At 41.7% G+C, this 21,500-nt stretch overlaps 1 protein-coding gene across 1 annotated transcript in view; it reads right to left on the reverse strand.

Annotated features, from left to right (window-relative positions):
* The window catches only part of prrc1 (proline-rich coiled-coil 1), a 34,720-nt gene that overhangs the window by 11,514 nt on the left and 1,706 nt on the right, over positions 1–21,500 (reverse strand). Inside the window, 4 exon segments of the mRNA XM_064943421.1 lie at positions 4,783–4,885; positions 11,100–11,248; positions 20,342–20,528; positions 20,531–20,751. Of these exon segments, the coding sequence (XP_064799493.1) occupies positions 4,783–4,885; positions 11,100–11,248; positions 20,342–20,528; positions 20,531–20,751 (660 nt within the window).

The raw sequence follows: 21,500 nt of genomic DNA on the forward strand, positions 1-21,500 counted from the left end.
GCTCCCAATGAACAGTTATTGTGCTGATGCTGCTTCCAGAGGCAGTTTGGAACTTGATAGTGAGTGTTGCAACCAAGGACAGACCATTTTTACGTGCTCCACGCTTCAGCCCTCGCAGGTCCCGTTCTGTGAGCTTGTGTGGCTTACTACTTCGCGCCTGAGCCGTTGTTGCTCCTAACGTTTCCATTTCACAATAACAGCACTTAGTTGACCGGGGAAGCTCTAGCAGAGGAGAAATTTGACGAACTGACGTATAAGTCACTGAGTTCTTCAGTGAGGCCATTTTATTGCCAATATTTGTCTAGGGAGATTGCAAGACTGTGCTCGATTTTACACGCATCTCAGCAATGGGTGTGGCTGAAATGGCCAAATCTACTAATTTGAAGGGATGTCCACATACTCTTGTATATATAGTGTATTTCTGGAAAATGTATTTTGATAAATTATAATTACCACATACCTTCCACGAAAACAATGGAATGACAAACTAAATAAATATGTAGGCTATAGCAGCCTAGAGGTAAATAGTGGTTTATTCCCCATCTTCTCTCACTCTGGTGGTGGAGTGAATGATGAATAACTACAGGCATGTGCAGACGTAACCAGAACAGCCACAGACAAACTCTATCAGGTTTGCTCAAACAGCTGTCCTCAAAACAGTTTGTTACAGACTTGGAACTCTTGTACGATGTACTTGAATTCGCCCTACTGTCCGATTGCTTAGCTTACAGAAACACCTCTATTGCATATGCAGACAAACTGATCCATCGCATGAACCGAATCAAAATTCACTATGGCTGCCTTAATGTTCATTAAAAATACAGTGGAACCCAGAACGATGACCACTTGGTTACGTTGCTGTCCGTACAGCACCAGGATTAGAGAAGCGATCAAAACGCATAAAATAACTCAAGATCTGTTGCCTAATAGTCCTACTCATCACTAACTACAAATAGAAGAGTTGATGCTGGTTTAGTCAAATTAGATAAAAGCTGAATCAATGTCTTGCAAGATCACATAGGCTTAATGATTAATTCATATTTTACATAACAGACCCAAATATAATAGTATATAGGACCTACTGTAGCACAGTTTGCTTATAATATGTTAAACCAAAAACACCACCTCAGTCATTTCTTATCTGAAGCTGGACAGTAACATTCTTTCCTCAGGAGGCCAAAACACAACAGTGCGCTCCGCAGGAAATGCTTTGATTTAAACAGAAAACACTTAAGAAAGGCTTATAGTTTGCATGCAGTTTGACTGGAAAAACATGAAAAAAAAAAAAAAAAATCACGATTGACTGTGATAATGGCCTATTTTGAAATTAGTTAGCGTATGCCCAACTGTGTTTGAGGGTATTAAAAATGAAAAAAAAAAAAAAATCTTGAGATGTGGGCATAGGCAGATGTTGCAATTGGGGGATACATTTTTATCTATAATACTATTCAAAAGGCTACATCTGTGGGTACAACCTGACTGAAATGATAACATTTAACAATGACATGTTAAAGCTGGAATGAAGGAAAAGACTGCACACCCAGTGGGTTTACAGCAGTGGTGGAAAAAGTGATTGTAAAATATACCTTAATAGAAAATGACTAAAGGAAAAGTGAAATACTACTAGAGTAAAATTCTAAAAAGGTTTTGGTTTTAAATATATGCAAGTATCAAAAGTAAATGTAATTGCAAAAATGTACTTAACCTGTTGAAACTCTAGGGGCGCAATTTCATTTTTGGATGAAAACGTTCCCGTTTTAAACAATTTGTCAAAAAGATGCTCACTATGCATATAATTGATAGCTTTAAAGAAAAACACTGACGTGTCCAGAACGGCAAAGATATTTTCTGTGCGTGCCCTAGAACGTGAGCTTCAGGAAATGAGACGGCATAACATTTTTGAATTGTCTCCTTAATGGCTGTGAATGCATGTTTAAGGTGTCTGCAGCATTGTGACAATAGGCAAATTGGAAGATTGACCATAAGAGACCACATTTACCACGAAATTGGTGCGCAAAAGTCAGCTGCAAGTATTTTTCCACAGAATTCAGAGGAGAATGCAGGCTTGATATATCAATGAAAATAGTGAAAAAACACCAGGATTGATTCCAAACAACGTTTGCCATGTTTTTCGATATTATGGAGTAATTTGGAAAAAGTTTGACGTTGTAGGTGATGAATTTTCGGTTCGTTTGGTAGCCAAATGTGATGTACAAAAATTCTTACACAAGACGCTTTCAGGAAAAAAATTTGGTATGTAACTGAGAGTCTCCTCATTGAAAACATAGCTCTTCAAAGGTAAATGAAATTTGGTTATTTCTAAATGTTTCAAAATGCTAGCTTAGCATACTCTTACACAAATTAGTAAATGGTTCAAAAGCATATTTTGAAAAACTGAGATGAAGTTTTGTTATGAGAGCAGGCGCAAATTTTAGATTTTCAGAAATGTTAATTGCGTTAAAAGTCACGATCCCGGATCCGGGATGGGGAGTTTCAACAGGTTAAGTATCTAAAGTAAAAGTATACAACATTTCAAATTCCTTACATAAAGCAAACAGAAGAGAAAGTTACAGTGGGGCAAAAAAGTATTTAGTCAGCCAGTCAGTGCAAGTTCCCCCACTTAAAAAGATGAGGCCTGTAATTTTCATCATAGGTACACTTCAACTATGACAGACAAAATTAGAAAAAAAAAGTCCAGAAAAATCACATTGTATGATTTTTAATGAATTTATTTGCAAATTATGGTGGAAAATAAGTATTTGGTCACCTACATACAAGCAAGATTTCTGGCTCTCACAGACCTGTAACAACTTCTTTAAGAGGCGCCTCTGTCCTCCACTCGTTACCTGTATTAATGGCACCTGTTTGGAATTGTTATCAGTATAAAAGACACCTGTCCACAACCTCAAACAGCCACACTCCAAACTCCACTATGGCCAAGACTAAAGAGCTGTCAAAGGACACCAGAAACAAAATTGTAGACCTGCACCAGGCTGGGAAGATTGAATGCAATAGGTAAGCAGCTTGGTTTGAATAAATCAACTGTGGGAGCAATTATTAGGAAATGGAAGACATACAAGACCACTGATAATCTCCCTCGATCTGGGGCTCCACGCAAGATCTCACCCCGTGATCACAAGAACGGTGAGCAAAAATCCTGGAGTGGCCTAGCCAGTCTCCAGATCTCAACCCCATAGAAAATCTTTGGAGGAAGTTGAAAGTCCGTGTTACCCAGCAACAGCCCCAAAACATCACTGCTCTAGAGGAGATCTGCATGGAGGAATGGGCCAAAATTCCCGAACAGTGTGTGAAAACTTACAGAAAACGTTTGACCTCTGCCAACAAAGGGTATATAGCAAAGTATTGAGATAAACTTTTGTTTTGACCAAATACTTATTTTCCACCATAATTTGCAAATAAATTCATTAAAAATCTGTCTGTCATAGTTGAAGTGTACCTATGATGAAAATTACAGGCCTCTAATCTTTTTAAGTGGGAGAACTTGCACAATTGGTGGCTGATTAAATACTTTTTTGCCCCACTGTAGTTATATTTACAGATAGCCAGGGACACACGAACACTCAAACATAATTTATAAACAAAGCATGTTTGTTTAGTGAGACCACCAGATCAGAGGTAGTCAGGATGGCCAGGAACAAGTACGTGAGAATTGGACCATTTTCCTGTCCTGCTAAGCATTCAAAATGTAATGAGTACTTTTGTGTGTCAGGGAAAATGTATGGAGTAAAAAGTACATTATTTTCTTTAGGAATGTGGTAAAGTAAAAGTAGTAAAACATAAATAGTAAAAGTAGATGCCCCCCAAAAACTACTTAAGTAGTACTTTAAAGTGTTTTAGCTTAAGTCATTTACACCACTGGGTTTACAGCACCAGGATTTAAAGAAAAACAGTTGAGGGTTTATATTTAATGTAGTAAAAGGTCAAAAGAAAGAAAATGTAGTTTAAAACAGTCAAACAATAATGAGTAAACGAGTCGCTTACCCATTATCGATTCGCTATATCCATGATGGAGAGTGCATATGCTAGCCCAAGACGAGTTTGAAAATAGAGAGACTCAACAAGCGATTTTATCCTGTACGTCCCGCAAGGAACGTTTAGACTTAAGTCAGTGGCAAGTTCTTATTTAGAGGAGGAGCATTTCTGTGATTTTAACCTGGCAGTAATTGGAGTCCCTTAGGACGGTGCACAATTGGCCCAGCGGCATCGGGGTTTGGCCGGTGTAGGATATCATTGTAAATAAGAAATTGGTTCTGAACTGACTTGACTAGTTAAATAAAAACATTCTGGCACCAGCACACATTGTTAGCATCCCAAATGACACCCTATTCCCTACATAGTGCACTACTTTTGTCCAGGGCCCATAGGAATAGGGTGTGACTTGGGACACACCCATTGGCTTGCAGATATAGGGCGATAATGGATAAGCTTCATCCCAATCCCCCACCCTTTTCCCCAAAGTGCGCGCTTGTACAGTTCCTGTAATGGATTTCAAAGCAAGGGATTGATGTAAGCATTGGGTAGCTAGTGTGTTTTCAATTGGGTTGGGCTCAATTAAAATGTAAGTCTCAATTCAGGAAGTGATTTATATATTAAAAAAAAATATTAAAAAAAGAAGCTTCTCCTTTTTGGTTTATTGAGAAGTCATGGAAGATAAAAGCATGTTTTTTTCAATTTACTAAATTGGAATTTCAGTTCCTGAATTGATTAACCCCAACCCTAGTTCCACCACTGTTAAATTAATGATAAATGGTGTTGACTTACTGATGTATGGAGCCATGCCCGGGTCCAGAGTGGTGATCATGGATTCCACTGAGTGCTTGGTCTTATCCAGGACCGTCTTTACCATGTGGTTACCTGCCACGCCCTGAGGATGGACACACAGTTAAAACATGTTCTAAAGCTGGATGTCATTTGCTACCTTTAACTGACTGGTTGAAATAAGACGTTATGTTAATTTGTGTGACAATGAATGCGCTAATGATCCAAGCTAATTAGTGTCATAGCTCATTACTTCTACAGGTGGTACAATGTTGGAAGGAAATTAAGTTCGGCTAAGCCACTGTTTCAAAGTACCTTTTTTACTTTACTCTGTGTCTCAGTTGTTTCAAAAGCATTCTAATGAAACTGAATAAAAACACACCATCACTAACTCATGAGTCCGTACACCAGGGGTGGTTTCAGGACAAACAAAGTGGAGGGAACCCTGAACAGTTCCAATTGTTGAACCAACAGTTTGTGCCTGCCTGCCCGACTACCTGCCAGTGTGCAATGTGCATGTAATCCCAAACAAGACTGTATGGCAGGGTTTCCGTTAGCCAGTAAAAGCCGGGGATTTGGCCGATAAAAAAAAGCAGATACATTTGGAAGTGGCCAATTATCTGGGATAATGCTTTTTAGCCTATTAGTTGATGTAAAACCAGTCGATGTAAATACATTTGACTGGTCACGCTTATCGGTCTACAGCTTCATTTGTATAATTTTGTGGAATTAAATTGGCGAGTGTGTACAAAACAGTGCATTCTTAAAGTACTCAGACCCCTTCACTTTATACACATTTTGTTACGTTACAGCTTTATTCTAAAAGGGATTACGTAAAAAAAAAATCCTCAACCTATGCACACAATAACCCATACGAACAAAGCTCAAACAGATTTTGAAATTTTTGCTAATTATTCAAAATAAAAAATAGAAATAGCTTACTTACATAGGTATTCAGACCCTGTGCTATGAGACTCGAACTTGAGCTCATCCTGTTTAAATCAATGTTTCCACTTGTGGTAAATTCAATCGATTAGACGTGATTTGGAAAGGCACACACCTGTTTATATAAAAAAAGGTCCAACAGTTGACAGTTCCAGTCAGAGCAAAAACCAACCCATGAGGTCAAAGGGATTGTCCGTAGAGCGTTGAAACAGGATTGTGTCGAGGCACAGATCTGGGAAAAGGTACCAAAAAAATGTCTGCAGCATTGAAGGTCCCAAAGAACACAGTTGCCTCAATCATTCTTAAATGGAAAAAGTTTGGAACCACCAAGACTCTTCCTAGAGCTGGCCGCCCGGCCAAACTGAGCAATCAGGGGAGAAGGGCCTTGGTCTACTAGGCCTACTGGTTGTATGACTTTGGGATCCATCTTCTCACAACTGTCCCAGAGGCTGTTTGGAATAGGCTATTTATTTATTGACAAGCTGACCAATAGAAAAGGTAAACATTTCTACTATGGGGGAATAGTAGATTGAAGGCTAGTGATTTTGCTGTTCGTTACTCATCTTGTTGGCTGAGGAAAAGTAAACGTGGACAGTTCAAACATGTTCAAAGTGCACATCAGAATTCGGCTTGAAGGACTGCAAATAGTTGCACCCTCAACTTGCATGTTCTGTTAATATAATTAGCATAATCTAAATGTGATCTGTCATTCTGAGCACCGTGGGTGAATACCAAAATCAGGTTACACACCCAATGCATATGGGTTCGGCAGATTTCTCAAAATGTCTGGTAAAATAAAACGTTGCCGGTCAAATGTACGGCGCAACATTTTCCTTCCTGCTGGATAGATACCATTCGGCCTTATTCCCAGTAGAGACCGGATGGATACAATTAGGACTTATTATCAGTAGAGACCGGATGGATACAATTAGGACTTATTATCAGTAGAGACCGGATGGATACAATTAGGACTTATTATCAGTAGAGACCGGATGGATACAATCAGGACTTATTATCAGTAGAGACCGGATGGATACAATCAGGACTTATTATCAGTAGAGACCGGATGGATACAATCAGGACTTATTATCAGTAGAGACCGGATGGATACAATCAGGACTTATTATCAGTAGAGACCGGATGGATACAATTAGGACTTATTATCAGTAGAGACCGGATGGATACAATTAGGACTTATTATCAGTAGAGACCGGATGGATACAATTAGGACTTATTATCAGTAGAGACCGGATGGATACAATTAGGACTTATTATCAGACAAGCTGTGCTCCTGATCGCAACGGTCTCCCTAACTGTTTGAGGCATACCACAGTCCTCCTTGCCAGTCAGCCAGCCAGATGAATAGGAGGAAGAAGACCTGAAATGGCACCCAATTCCCTTAATAAGGCACTTGATTTGGCCAGGACCCATAGAGAATAAGGAGCCCTTTGGGCTGCAGCCCTGGATATTACCAGACGTACTGGTCATCTAACGAAACACTGACAGCATTAGCAGACAATTTATGGGTGTCGTCCAGGAAAGTGTTTCCCCAATACAGGCTGTAATGTATTGAGCGACAGGAGAGTCTGTTCTGGCAGGACATGGACTGAAGGTTTATCATACAAAATGGGGTTGTGACGTGTAAACGCATCCATTTTGGCACAAACACAGGCAGCCCCACTTCTGATCTTTTGCCCAATTATTGTCAAAATATCAAATCTAATTAGGCAAAATAATTGGGCTGCCTGTGTAAAAGCAGCCTAAATTACATTTGGACCGTGAGTGTTTTATAAAGTGGACTTAAAGAGATTTAGTTAAATGTCAAGGGGCCGGTTTCCTCGGACACAGACTATACCTAGTACGCGACTCATTTCAAATTTGAGAAAGCATGATTTTTGTTGTAAAGGCGTCAGTGTCTGGGGAAACAGGCTGGGAAAGTTCACTTGTTTTTTCTCTTTTGTGACAGAACAAAGAGACAAGGAACTGTTTAATATGCAAGAAAGGTGTTTACGAAATTCAGTGCAAAGACGTATTGATCTGAATACCTGATAGGTTGAAACATAAGGTTGAAAGGCGCTATGCAATTCTGCTTTATAAGAGCAAAGAACGTGTCAAATCTTATGTCACATGCGCTGAATACAACAGGTGTAGACTTTACCGTGAAATGCTTACTTATCAGCCCTTAACCAACCATGCAGAGTTAAAAAGTAAGAAAAATGTGCCAAAAATGAACAAGAAAATAGTAACGCAATAAAATAACAATAACAAGACATTATGCAAGGAGTACTGGTACCGAGTCAAATGTGCAGGGGTATGAGGTAGTTGAGGTAATATGTACATGTAGGTAGGGATAAAAGTGTCTAGACAGTCAGGATTGATAATAAACAGAGTGGCGGCAGCGTATGTGAAGAGTGAAAGGGTGTTTATGTGTGAGTGGTGGCAATATAAGTCAGTGTGTGTTGGAGTGTCAGTATAGTATGTGTAGGTAGAGGCCAGTGAGTGTGCATAGAGCCGGTGCAAATAGTCAGGGTAGCCATTTGATTAACTGTTCCAGCAGTCACTTAGGTAATGTATTCAAATCAATTTTTATTTGTGACATACACATGGTTAGCAGATGTTAATGCGAGTGTAGCAAAATGCTTTTGCTTCTAGTTCCGACAATGCAGTAATAACCAACGAGTAATCTAACCTAACAATTTCACAACAACTACCTTATACACAAGTGTAAAGGTATGAAGAATATGTACATAAAGATATATGAATGAGTGATGGTACAGAACGGCATAGGCAAGATGCAGTAGATGGTATCGAGTACAGTATATACATATGAGATGAGTAATGTTGGGTATGTAAACATTATATTAAGTGGCATTGTTTAAAGTGGCTAGTGATAAATTTTTTACACCAACTTTTCCATCATTAAAGTGGCTGGAGTTGAGTCAGTATGTTGGCAGCAGCCACTCAATGTTAGTGATGGCAGTCTGATGGCCTTGAGATTGAAAAATAGCTTCTGTCTCTCGGTCCCTGCTTTGATGCACCTGTACTGACCTCACCTTCTGAACAGGCAGTGGCTTGGGTGGTTGTTGTCCTTGATGATCTTTATGGACTTCCTGTGATATCGCGGGGTGTAGGTGTCCTGGAGGGCAGGTAGTTTGCCCCCGATGATGCGTTGTGCAGACCTCACTACCCTCTGGAGAGCCTTACGGTTGAGGACGAAGCAGTTTCCGTACCAGGCGGTGATACAGCCCGACAGGACGTTCTCGATTGTGCATCTGTAAAAGTGTGGAGGCCGAATTTCTTCAGCCTCCACACCGTCTGTGTAGGTGGACCAATTCAGTTTGTCCGTGATGTGTACGCCAAGGAACCTAAAACTTACTACACTCTCCACTACTGTCCCATCGATGTAGATAGCGGGGTGCTCCCTCTGCTGTTTCCTGAAGTCCACGATCATCTACTTTGTTTTGTTGACGTTGAGTGTGAGGTTATTTTCCTGACACCACACTCCGAGGGCCCTCACCTCCTCCCTGTAGGCCGTCTCGCTGTTGTTAGTAATCAAGCCTACCACTGTAGTTTCGTCTGCAAACTTCATGATTGAGTTGGAGGTGTGCATGGCCATGCAGTCGTGGGTGAACAGGAGAGGGCCCCAGTGTTGAGGATCAGTGGGGTGGAGATGTTTTTTTACCTACCCTCACCACCTGGGGGCGGCCCGTCAGGAAGTCCAGTACCCAGTTGCACAGGGCGGGGTCGAGACCCAGGGTCTCAAGCTTGATGACGAGTTTGGAGGGTACTATGGTGTTAAATGCTGAGCTGTCGATGAACAGCATTCTCACATAGGTATTCCTCTTGTCCAGATAGGTTAGGGCATTGTGCAGTGTGGTTGCGATTGCGTCGTCTGTGGACCTATTGGGGCGGAAAGCAAATTGAAGTGTGTCAGGTAAGGTGGAGGTGATATGGTCCTTGACTAGTCTCTCAAAGCATTTCATGATGACGGAAGTGAGTGCTACGGGGCGGTAGTCATTTAGCTCAGTTTCCTTAGCTTTCTTGGGAACAGGAACAATGGTGGTCCTCTTGAAGCATGTGGGAACAGCAGACTGGGATAAGGATTGATTGAATATGTCCGTAAACACATCAGCCAGCTGGTCGTCTGCCGTCTGGGCCTGCAGCCTTGCGAGGGTTAACACGTTTAAATGTTTTACTCGCGTCGGCTGCAATGAAGGAGAGTCCACAGGTTTTGGTAGCGGGCCGTGTCAGTGGCACTGTATTTTCCTCAAAGCGAGCAAAGTTGTTATTTAGTCGGTCTTGTGTCCCTCGTGTTATGCGATTGCTGTACCAGGCACAGTATGTAAAATATGTAAAGTGTGATATGTAAAATATACGTAGCAAAACAAACCTGTAAATAATATATGTGTGTGCGCCAAAGAGGGGGTGTGGAGAATGGGTTAATAAAAAATAAAACATATTTCAGCAGTATTATGGCTTGGGGGTAGAAGCTGTTTAGGAGTCTTTTGGTCCCATACTTTGCACTCTGGTACTGCTTGCCGTGCAGTAGGAGAGAGAAAAGTCTGACCTGGCTGGCTTTGACAGTTTTTCTGGCCTTCCTCTGACACCGCCCGTCTTTGCGTGTGGCTCAGTCGGTAGAGCATGGCGCTTGCAACGCCAAGCGTCGTGGGTTCGATTCCCGCTGGGGCCACCCATATGTAAAAGTAGTGGCCCCAGCCGACTTGTAAGTCGCTTTGGACAAAAGCGTCTGCTAAATGGGATATATTTTTGCACTATTGACTTATGCTGCGTTTTGACGAGGGACACAAAAGACAGACTAACGGCAAAAGCAAGTCAGCACGACAGTATGTGTTGCTACAGTGATTTCAGCAAACAGTGCAAATCAACATCAGCAAGAAAATGACGCTACGGCAGATGGCAAAAGATGAAATATTTTAACTCCGGTGGCAAGTCCCGTCTATCATGGCTTCTGACAGCATTCACCACCAGCCTTAATGGCATTTACCGTTGTGCTCTCATTGAAAACAATGTCATCCGGTTTACCGCCTGCCATCTTCCTCGTACCACGTAAACACAGCATTAGTCCTGTTTTTAGTTTAGTGAGCGTTTCCTGCTTTTAAAAAGGCAGCCCTGCTGTGTTGCCTGGGTCGTGTTCATTAGACATCAAACCGAAGAAAACGGACTGAAACATGGAAGGCCAACCTGGGCTTGTGAAATAGAAAAGCCTATTTCCGTTGTACAACATTTAAAAACTTTCTCCTAATAAACACAACGCGGATGCCCATTACTGTGTGTGTGTGTGTTCACGTTACTTTGAGAGTGTCAGGTGCGTAAAAACATCCACTGCCCTACCGAAATTACTGAAAAAGACGTACCTTGAAGAAACCCCAAATGCCGCCCCCCGCGTTGGCATCTACGGCGAGGCGGGGGTCCTCGTTTTCGACCTCAGGGAAGGTGATGGGGGAGCCGGCATCTAGACCCCCTGACATCATTGGCTGTTGCACCATTGGGTTGGATACTACCCCTGGAAGAGACATCATGAATACCGTTACCACTCATCATAACGTACTGTGTACCAGGGTTGTGTTCATTAGGCACCAAAAGGAAATGTTTTCGCAACAGAAATCGAAAACATGCGTTTATCAGACACATTCAGGTAGTCCCCTGTTGCGGTCTGCTTTCTTACAATTGTGTTCATAAGGGGCCAAACTGGTGGTATTAAAATTAGGGCCTGGAGGACAATAACACTGCAGGTTCTCATCCTTTCCTTCTCAACAGGGACTGATTAAGACCTTGGACACCAAGGTCTGCCCAATTAAGGACAGGAATCAGTTAGATTTTTTTTTTTTTAAAGCAGACCTTGAGGCCTGGATTTAAATACCCATGCTGTATCCAATAGGCATACAGAATGACAACCAAAAACAGGTGGACTTGCACAGTAACAAAATAATGTAATCAAGAGAATAGACACTAGGTAAACACATCTATCCATGCAAAGTAAACAGCAGAAACGGATACATAAACCACACCCACCTCAAAGACAAAAACATTCAAACCATTTTAATGTGTCACCGTTGTGATGTTTAACCATTGTGTGTGTACGCATTGCCCCATTTGTTTGTGAGGTAGTATGTTACTCACTCTGTGAAAGTGCTTGTATTTTTTTAATTAGTCACATGTAATTGTAGTGTAGTGAAATACTTCAGCTCTGAGCTCCAACAGTGCAGGTGTGAATTAAACAAAACACCATATATAAATAAATAAAAAACTGAACAAAAATACAACACCCAACAATATCAATGATTTTACTGACTTAGAGTCCATATAAGCAAATCAGTCAATTAAAATAAATTAATTTAGGCCCTAATCTATGAATTTCACATGACTGGGAATACAGATCTGCATCTGTTAGTCAGATACCTTTAAAAAAAATGGGAGGGGCGTGGATCAGAAAACCAGTCAGTATCTGGTGTAACCACCATTTGCCTCATGTAGCATGACATCTCCTTCACATAGAGTTGATCAGGCTGTTGATTGTCCCACTCCTCTTTAATGGCTTTGCGAAGTTGCTGGATATTGGTGGGAACTGGAACACGCTGTCGTACACGTTGAACCAGAGCATCCCAAACAGGTTCAAATCAAATGGTGACATGTCTGGTGAGGATGCAGGCCATGGAAGAACTGGGAAATGTTCAGCTATCAGGAATTGTGTAAAGATTCTTGCAACATGAGGCCATGCATTATCATGCTGAAACATGAGTTGATGGCGGTGGATGAACGGCACGACAATGGGCATCAGGATTTCGTCACGGTATCTCGGTGCATTCAAATTGCCATCGATAAAATGCAAATTGTGTTTGTTGTCCGTAACTTATGCTTGCCCATACCATAACCCCACCATGGGGCACTCTGTTCAAAATGACTTTGAGGTGGCTTATGGTAGAGAAATTAACATTAAATTATCTGGCAACAGCTCTGGTGGACATTCCTGCAGTCAGCATGCCAATTGCATGCTCCCTCAACTTGATACATCTGTGGCATTGTTTTATGTAACAAAACTGCACATTTTGTCCCCAGCACAAGATGCAAATGTGTAATAATCATGGTTAAATCAGCTACTTGATATGCTGTCAGGTGTATGGATTACCTTGGCAAGGGAGAAATGTGATTCGTTTGAGGAAACTAGGCGTATGTCGCACGTCACTACTTCACAGGAGGCATTTCAATGTAAACATACCTTCATCAAAAACTTTCATGTGCCTTAATAACAAACTAGTATTCCATCTGTAAATACAAATGGTTAAATTACGAGTCTAGTTGGTTTAGCCACAGAAAAAGCCAGGAACCTTCCTGCTAGCCATGATTGGCTGAGAGAATGGATGGGCTGGACATGCCAAGAGATGAGTTTGGATTGGTCTGCCATGTAGCGTGCGTCTGTTTATAACATGAGCTGCTCAGTATGTGCCATTTTTGAAATAGATAACATTAGCCATCCAGAACTACAAAAGTTCTGCTACTTTTCTCAACAACATTGATACCCTGAATTTAGCAGGTACTATCGACAGATGAGTTGGAAAACTTGATTTACTACTTTCTGCACAAGCCACGGTCAGTGTGAACCGGAGTGACTTGACCAGTGGAGGCTCCTCCAAGGACCATCCTTAATGACTTTCCATAAATAGTGAAACTATACTAAATATGTCACCAAATAATGGATAGAAATGCATTGTTTTGCAATACTGTAGCCGGAGCACAGCTAGCTTCCGTCCTTCTCGGGCAACATTGACTTCAATACAAAACCTAGGAGCCTCGTAATCCTCAACCTCTTCCATAGACATACACTACCGTTCAAACATTTGGGGTCACTTAAATTCTTGTTTTTGAAAGAAAAGCAATTTTTTTGATCATTAAAATAACAAATTGATCAGAAATACATGTAGACATTGTTAATGTTGTAAATGACTATTGTAGCTGGAAACAGCGGATTTTTTATGGAATAACGACATAGGCGTACAGAGGTCCATTACCAGCAACCTCCTGTGTCCCAATGGCACGTTGTGTTAGCTAACTCAAATTCATCATTAGAAAACCCTTTTGCAATTATGTTAGCACGGCTGAAAACTGTTGTGCTCATTAAAGAAGCAATAAAACTGGCTTTCTTTAGACTAGTTGGGTATTTTATTTTACCTATATTTAACTAGCAAGTCAGTTAAGAACAAATTCTTATTTTCAATGACGGCCTAGGAACAGTGGGTTAACCCCCTATTCAGGGGCAGAATGACAGATTTGTACCTTGTCAGCTTGGGAATTTGAACTTGCAACATTCCGGTTACTAGTCCAACGCTCTAACCACTAGGTTAGCCTGCCGCCCCGTTTGAGCTGGAGCATCAGCATTTGTGGGTTTGATTACAGGCTCAAAATGGCCAGAAACAAAGACCTTTCTTCTGAAATGCATCAGTCTATTCTTGTTCTGAGAAATGAAGGTAATTCCATGCGAGAAATTGCCAAGGAACTGAAGATCTCATACAACGCTGTGTACTACTCCCTTCACAGAACAGCTCAAACTGGTCCTAACCAGAATAGAAAAAAGAGTGGGAGGCCCCGGTGCACAACTGAGCAAGAAGACAAGTACATTAGAGTGTCTAGTTTGAGAAACAGATGCCTCACAAGTCCTCAACTGGCAGCTTCATTAAATAGTATCCGCAAAACACCAGTCTCAACGTCAACAGTGAAGAGGCGACTTTGGGATGCTGGCCTTCTATGCAGAGTTGCAAAAAGAAAAGCCTTCTCTCAGACTGGCCAATAAAATAAAAGATTAAGATGGGCAAAATAACACAAACACTGGACAGTGGATGGACAGACGTAAGTTTGAGGTGTTCGGATCACAAAGAACATTTGTGAGACGCAGAAACAATGAAGATGCCGGAGGAATGCTTGACGCCATCTGTCAAGCATGGTGGAGACAATGTGATGGTCTGGGGTTGCTTTGGTGATGGTAAAGTGGGAGATTTATACAGGGTAAAAGGGATCTTGAAAGAAGGCCATCAGTCAATTTTGCCATGCCATCCCCTGTGGACGGTGCTTAATTGGAGCCAATCTCCTCCTACAACAGGACAATGACCCAAAACACAGCTCCAAACTATGCAAGAACTATTTAGGGAAGAAGCAGTCAGCTGGTATTCTGTCTATGATTGAGTGGCCAGCACAGTCACCGGATCTCAACCTTTACTGAGCTGTTGTGGGAGCAGCTTGACCGTATAGTATATAAGAATTGCCCATCAAGCCAATCCAACTTGTGGGAGGTGCTTCAGGAAGCAGGGGGTGAAATCTCTTCAGATTACCTCAACAAATTGACAACTAAAATGCCAAAGGTCTGCAAGGCTGTAATTGCTGAAAATTGAGGATTCTTTGATGAAAGCAAAGACTGAAGGACACAATTATTTCAAATAAAATGATTATTTATAACCTTGACAACATCTTGACTATATTTTCCATTCATTTTGCCACTCATTTCATGTATGTTTTCATGGAAAACAAGGACATTTCTAAGTCACCCCACACTTAACGGTGTACATAGTAATTATGACCACTTCCGGAGAACATCCTCAAACCAATCAAAGCTTTCGCAGCATGAACTGACATATTGCTCATCCAATCACAGGATTAGGATCAGAGAATGAACCTAGTGTGTTGCATTGGGATTGTGCCACAGAGCATTATGGAGGTTATATGTGTTGAGAAGCTTGGTGACATTGTTGGATAGAGATTAAGAGTGATTATGTTTACATTTAACCTTTATTTAACTAGGCAAGTCAGTTATGAACAAATTCTTATTTACAATGGAGCTGCACAATTTAGCTAGCTAGCAGAATGAGCATGCAGTTCTCTGCCTGAATGACTAATGCTACTGAAAATGTTGGACTTTTTGTTGAAGAACCCCTTTCATTCTCTGGGGTACACGGAAAAGGTGCAAATTAAAACCGAGAGTCAATCTCTGACTGAGATCAGTTTCATGAAGGATGAAAAGGTGAGGGCGTTCAGTACCAATTGGTATCAAAAGCATAGCTGGTTAACAGGGAGCCTTTCATCAATCCGCCTGTATTGCTGGTCTTGCCTGCTTTTTGAAAAGTCTGAGCATTGTGCAAAGTGTGTGTGGGGGGGGGGGGTACTGTGACTTGAAGAACATTGAGCGTTCAGCTAAACGGAATCACAAAAGCAGGGAGCATATAAATGCCTACATCAGATTAAAGATTCTTGGAAAAAGTCAAATCGATCATGTAATGGATGAAGGTCTGCGTATTCAAACTGCGCAACACAACGAGAAAGTAAAAAGAAACTGGGATGTACTCAAGCGGCTTAACGACACCACTGCATTTTTGGGCATGCAAGAATTAGCTTTGAGGACAAGTCAAGAGGGAAAGTTACGCTAACAAAGGCAACGACAGGGAGCTTGCAGAGGTAATAGCACATTATGATGTGCTATTAATATTAAATAAATGATAAAATCCTCACTGGTACGAAAAGACCATCGACTAGTATGCCAAGTAGATTATGAGTAGAATGGACTAATTTAAAAGTAAGGATTTAACATTTCCCCCATTATAATGTTTACATTATTTTAATTTCATTTACAATTATGTTACCAATTTTGTATTAATTGATATTCATTTAAAATGTTGTTTTCAACAGTTTATCCCCATGCTCCACCCATGGCCCTCTGAAGAACTGAACAGCCCTGGTCCTCTGCTGTCTGTTATTTCCCATATTCCCTTTCATTTGAATATTTCCTCTCCAAGCACTGAGAGTACCCCTATACATTTTATTTAATTACTATCTAGAGTCAATCATATACACAATGTGATTTCACTCCTTGCTTGGACTAACTAATTATTAGCTCTTTAGTCTAATTGTGTGTTAAAGTTTTGTTTTCACAGTCAAATCCTGTCCTGCCCTTAGTGGAGGAGTTGGGCTCTTTTCCAACACAATCCATGATGAGCCTTTTTCTGTACTGAAGCCTCATCCCTGTCCTGCACTGAAGTCAAGCCTCTGAACACCTCTGCTCATGCCTCATACCCTCATTCAATCACTGCTGCCCTTCCCAACACTAAGTAGCCATCTTATTCCCATTCCCCATAATATTTTATAATAAATGTCTTTAAAAGTTTTAGGTTAAAATCAAAGCTCTTTGATGATTTTTTAAATGTGCTTTGCCATTCTTTCTGCGACTATACCATGGGTCTTCCATCCTCAATTTTTTCAAGTCACCAGCCTCCAGTGGACTTTACAACGCTGGCCAAACGAGATGTAGCTACAAACAAAACAGAGTTAAACGGTTGCAGTCTGCCGTGAAGCGTTCATCCGTGTATATGGATAAGAGTCTAGCTACATTTTCAGATATTATACATTTCTAACTTCGTCAGAAAGTTGTTTTCATTGCAAGTTAAAGCGGACTGTTAGTTAGCTAGTGAACGTTAGCTTGCTGGCTCGCTGTGTAGTACTATTATTCCATTCACAGAACTATTTGCATTCTTAGCTATAGCCTAATGTTAACTAGCTAACATTGAACCTGGTTGGTTATCTTTAGCTACCTGCAGATTCATACTACAGCTATGACATAATTTGTATTGGTTGGTAGTAGTACGAGTTGGAATTATGCTGATTCATTGTTTAGTTAGCCAGCTACATGTCTAAACGAAACACCTCACCAGATGATTAAATCCCATCCACTTTGCCTGATGTGGCTGGGGGTTGGATCTAGCATTTCCTTCATATGACCCATCAATTCAGACAAGTGTGTCAGGTAAGCGTCGTCTAATAATTATACAATATTTTTATCTGGGCACTTTCTGTTATTGCTACTATGCAAGTAACCATTTCAATGTACAGTTTACACCTTCTGTATCCTGTGCATGTGACAAATCAATTTTTCATTTTATATAGTGTGTGTGTTTACCAGAGACAGTAATGTGAAGAACACCACATTCTTATCAGCAGAATAAACAGCCTTGGTTTTTCAAATGACTGCCTTGCTTGGTTCACCAACTACTTCTCGGATAGAGTTCAGTGTGTCAAATCGGATGGCCTGTTGTCTGGACCTCTGGCAGTCTATGGGGGTGCCACAGGGTTAAGTTCTCTGGCCGACTCTGTTCGATGTATACATCAATGATGTTGCTCTTGCTGCTGGTTATTCTCTGATCCACCACTATGCAGACGACACCATTCTGTATACTTCTGGCCTTTCTTTGGACACTTGACTAACCTCCAGACGAGCTTCAATGCCATACAACTCTCCTTCCGTGGCCTCCAACTGCTCTTAAATGCAGGTAAAACTAAATGCATGCTTTTCAACCGATCGCTGCCCGCACCTGCTGGGCCGTCCAGCATCTGACGTAAGTATTTGTAGTTGTCTACATATTCTAAGTGTCTGGTTAGACTGTAAACTCTCCTTCCAGACTCATATTAAGCATCTCCAATCCAAAATTAAATCTAGAATTGGCTCCCTATACCGCAACAAAGCATCCTTCACTCATGCTGCCAAACATAACCTCGTAAACTGACCATCCTACCGATCCTAGACTTCGGCGATGTCATTTACAAAATAGCCTCCAACACTCTACTCAACAAATTGGATGCAGTCTATCACAGTGCCACCCGTTTTGTCACCAAAGCCACATATAATACCCACCATTGATACTCGTCGCCAAACCTACTGGCTCCAGGTCATCTACAAGTCTCTGCTAGGTAAAGCTCCGCCTTATCTCATCTCACTGGTCACCATAGCAGCACCCACCCGTAGCACGCGCTCCAGCAGGTATATCTCACTAGTCACCCCAAAGCCAATTCCTCCGTTGGCCGCCTTCCCTTCCAGTTCTCTGCTGCCAATGACTGGAATGAACTGCAAAAATCACTGAAGCTGGAGACTTACATTTCCCTCACTAACTTTAAACATCAGCTATCTGAGCAGCTCACAGATCATTGCACCTGTACATAGCCCATCTGTAATATAGCCCATCCAACTACCTCATCCCCATACTGTATTTATTTATCTTGCTCCTTTGCACCCCAGTATCTCTACTTGCACATTCATCTTCTGCACATCAATCACTCCCGTGTTTAATCGGTATATTGTAATTACTTCCCCACCATGGCCTATTTAGTGCCTTACTACCTCCCTTATCTTACCTCATTTGCACACACTGTATATAGATTTTTCTACTGTATTATTTACTATTTATTCCATGTGTTACTCTGTGTTGTTGTATGTGTCGAACTGCTTTGCTTCATCTTGGACAGGTCGCAGTTGCAAATGAGAACTTGTTCTCAACTAGCCTACCTGGTTAAATAAAATGTGAAATACATTTTTTTTTTTTTTAAAGGTACACCTCCAATTGACTCAAATTATGTCAATTAGCCTATCAGAAGCTTCTAAAGCCATGATATTTTCTGGAATTTTCCAAGCTGTTTTAATGCACAGTCAACTCAGTGTATGTAAACCTGTGACCCACTGGAATTGGGACCCACTGGAATTTATTATTGGCCAGGTCGCAGTTGTAAATGAGAACTTGTACCCAACTAGCCAACCTGGTTAAATAAAGGTGAAATAAAGAAAAGAAAAAGAGGGTGTAAACAATGCTGAATGGGTGTAGACAAAGACGAGCTCTCCAGTAGGTGTACCAAAACATTCTCAAAAGTGGGGTTATAAGTTTCAACTTTCAAAGCAGAATTACCTTCCCATTGTTCTTCAACTGCAGTGTATGATATACCATTTTCTAGCACTGAGTCTACACTTTTATCCAATGTAAAAAATAACATTTCAAACTTTGCTACATAAGACTGAATCGAGGCGGTCGGTCACAAATGCTCACCAACAGAGATGTAAACAAATGTGCGCATAACATTTGAGAGAAATAAGCTTCTTGTGCATATGGAAAATTATATTTTTGTTTAATGTATACACATATTTACAACTGACAAAAATAGATATCCATTGGGGTGTGGGCAGGCTAAATAAAATGTCCATATGGAGAGTGGGTAGGACTAGTGGAGTAGTTTGTGTGTGTCTCTTCTCTATGTGTGTTTTTGTGTCAAGCCCTAGAGAGGGCCAACCCAGAACCTGGCAGTCCACTGAGCCGCTCAAATTGGTGGGCTTATTTCCCTCTCTGCTTGACCACAGATAATAGCTTTCCCTTTAGCCCACCGACCCCTTCCCCATCTCACACACACACACACACAGGGCAGAGTAAAAGCGCCAGACTGATGACCATGTTTGAATGTACATTCTAGGAGATCCAAGTCAGAGAATATCTTAAGGTTATCACCTGAAATTGTTCACCTTTCCCCATCACCATACATTGCAATGACAGTTCAGTTTAGCACTAAAAAGGCATTGGAAGAGAGCACCTTGGACACACATGGACTTCCATTCAATTTCCACTTTACAACTCTTGTGTTGGGAATGATAAACCCAGACTGAAGTCTCAGGCACTTTTCATCAAGAGAGGATGACCTAACAGACCAGAAGCTATTGATAATACCGAGGCCTTGGCAATCAGTTCAAATCGAGAAATATAGCCTACACCACGTGGCTACTTTAGCTCCGGCCAGTCGGAAGCCTTACCTGTCATTGGGGAGGCGCTGGAGAAACTGGGCATGAGCGGCGTCTGCGGTGTGCGTCCGGCGTGTCCCCGCGTGATGTCATAGCCCGCACTCATGGTAAAGCCTGTGGTGGGCGGGCCCATCGGTGGCGCCGTCATCACCGGACCGGTCGGAGGCAGGGCCACAGCGCCCATCGGGGGCGCGGAGGGATAGGGGGAGGAGAAGGCCATGGGGCTGGGGGTGTAAGGTGCTCCCCGATGGGCGGAGGGGGGTAGGACAGGGTGGGTATGGGGCTGCCGAAGGGAGGGGGCGCGGAGGAGTGGATAGGGGGGATTGAGGTGGAGACAGCGAGAGGGGCGGGGGTTGAGAAGCCCTCGGGGGCGAAGGTGGATATGCCGGTGGTTCTGGGGAGGGACAGGGGACTGGACAGGCCTGGAGGGGAACAAGAGAGTATTATTGAGTAACAAATAATAAGGTAAGTATGAGAATGTTTAAAGGGATAATTCAACCAATTTACAATGTACATGAAAGTTGGAGCAAAGACCCCACTGAACCAAATCTTAGCGTAGCTATATCTTCGAGTGTAAAACAATTCTCTATCACTAGCTATTGTTCCTTTAAACCCAACATAATGACTTGATAATACCCTAAGCACTACTGCATTGGCTGAAATGAATGGCTCGTTGTACAGCCTGGCCTACGTCGACATTCTGAGGATCGTCGGGATGTCATTTCCATTGTAAGAAATACAATGGACAGGCTGCTTCCATTGCACTTCAGAGAACATAATTTGCCCAAGGCTCCAATTATTTATGTGATAAGTATTGCTGTGTTACTGCAAAGTTATACAGTGAGCAGGTGATTATCAGAATTGACTTGCACGGTTCTGCCTAACAGCCGACCTTGTCCCTTTGTCCCACACAAACTCAAGGACAGACAGTCTCTCATGCCAATGTTCCAAGCACTAATCCCCTCCTCTGCTTTGCATCCCATTCCAACAACTGACAAACTATGACCTCAAGCCGTTGACCTCTCTCTTGCTTGATGTTGTGACTACGGAGATACATACTGCTAGAAACTGAGGCTGTGTTTCATTGCAGAATGACACTCTCCCCTCTGCTCTCATTGTATGCCCTCCTTACTTAGAGATCTGAAAGGATTGATATAGGTGAAAGCAACAT

Source organism: Oncorhynchus masou, chromosome 28 (assembly GCF_036934945.1).
Source record: "Oncorhynchus masou masou isolate Uvic2021 chromosome 28, UVic_Omas_1.1, whole genome shotgun sequence".
In the NCBI taxonomy this organism is placed as follows: Eukaryota; Metazoa; Chordata; class Actinopteri; order Salmoniformes; family Salmonidae; genus Oncorhynchus; species Oncorhynchus masou.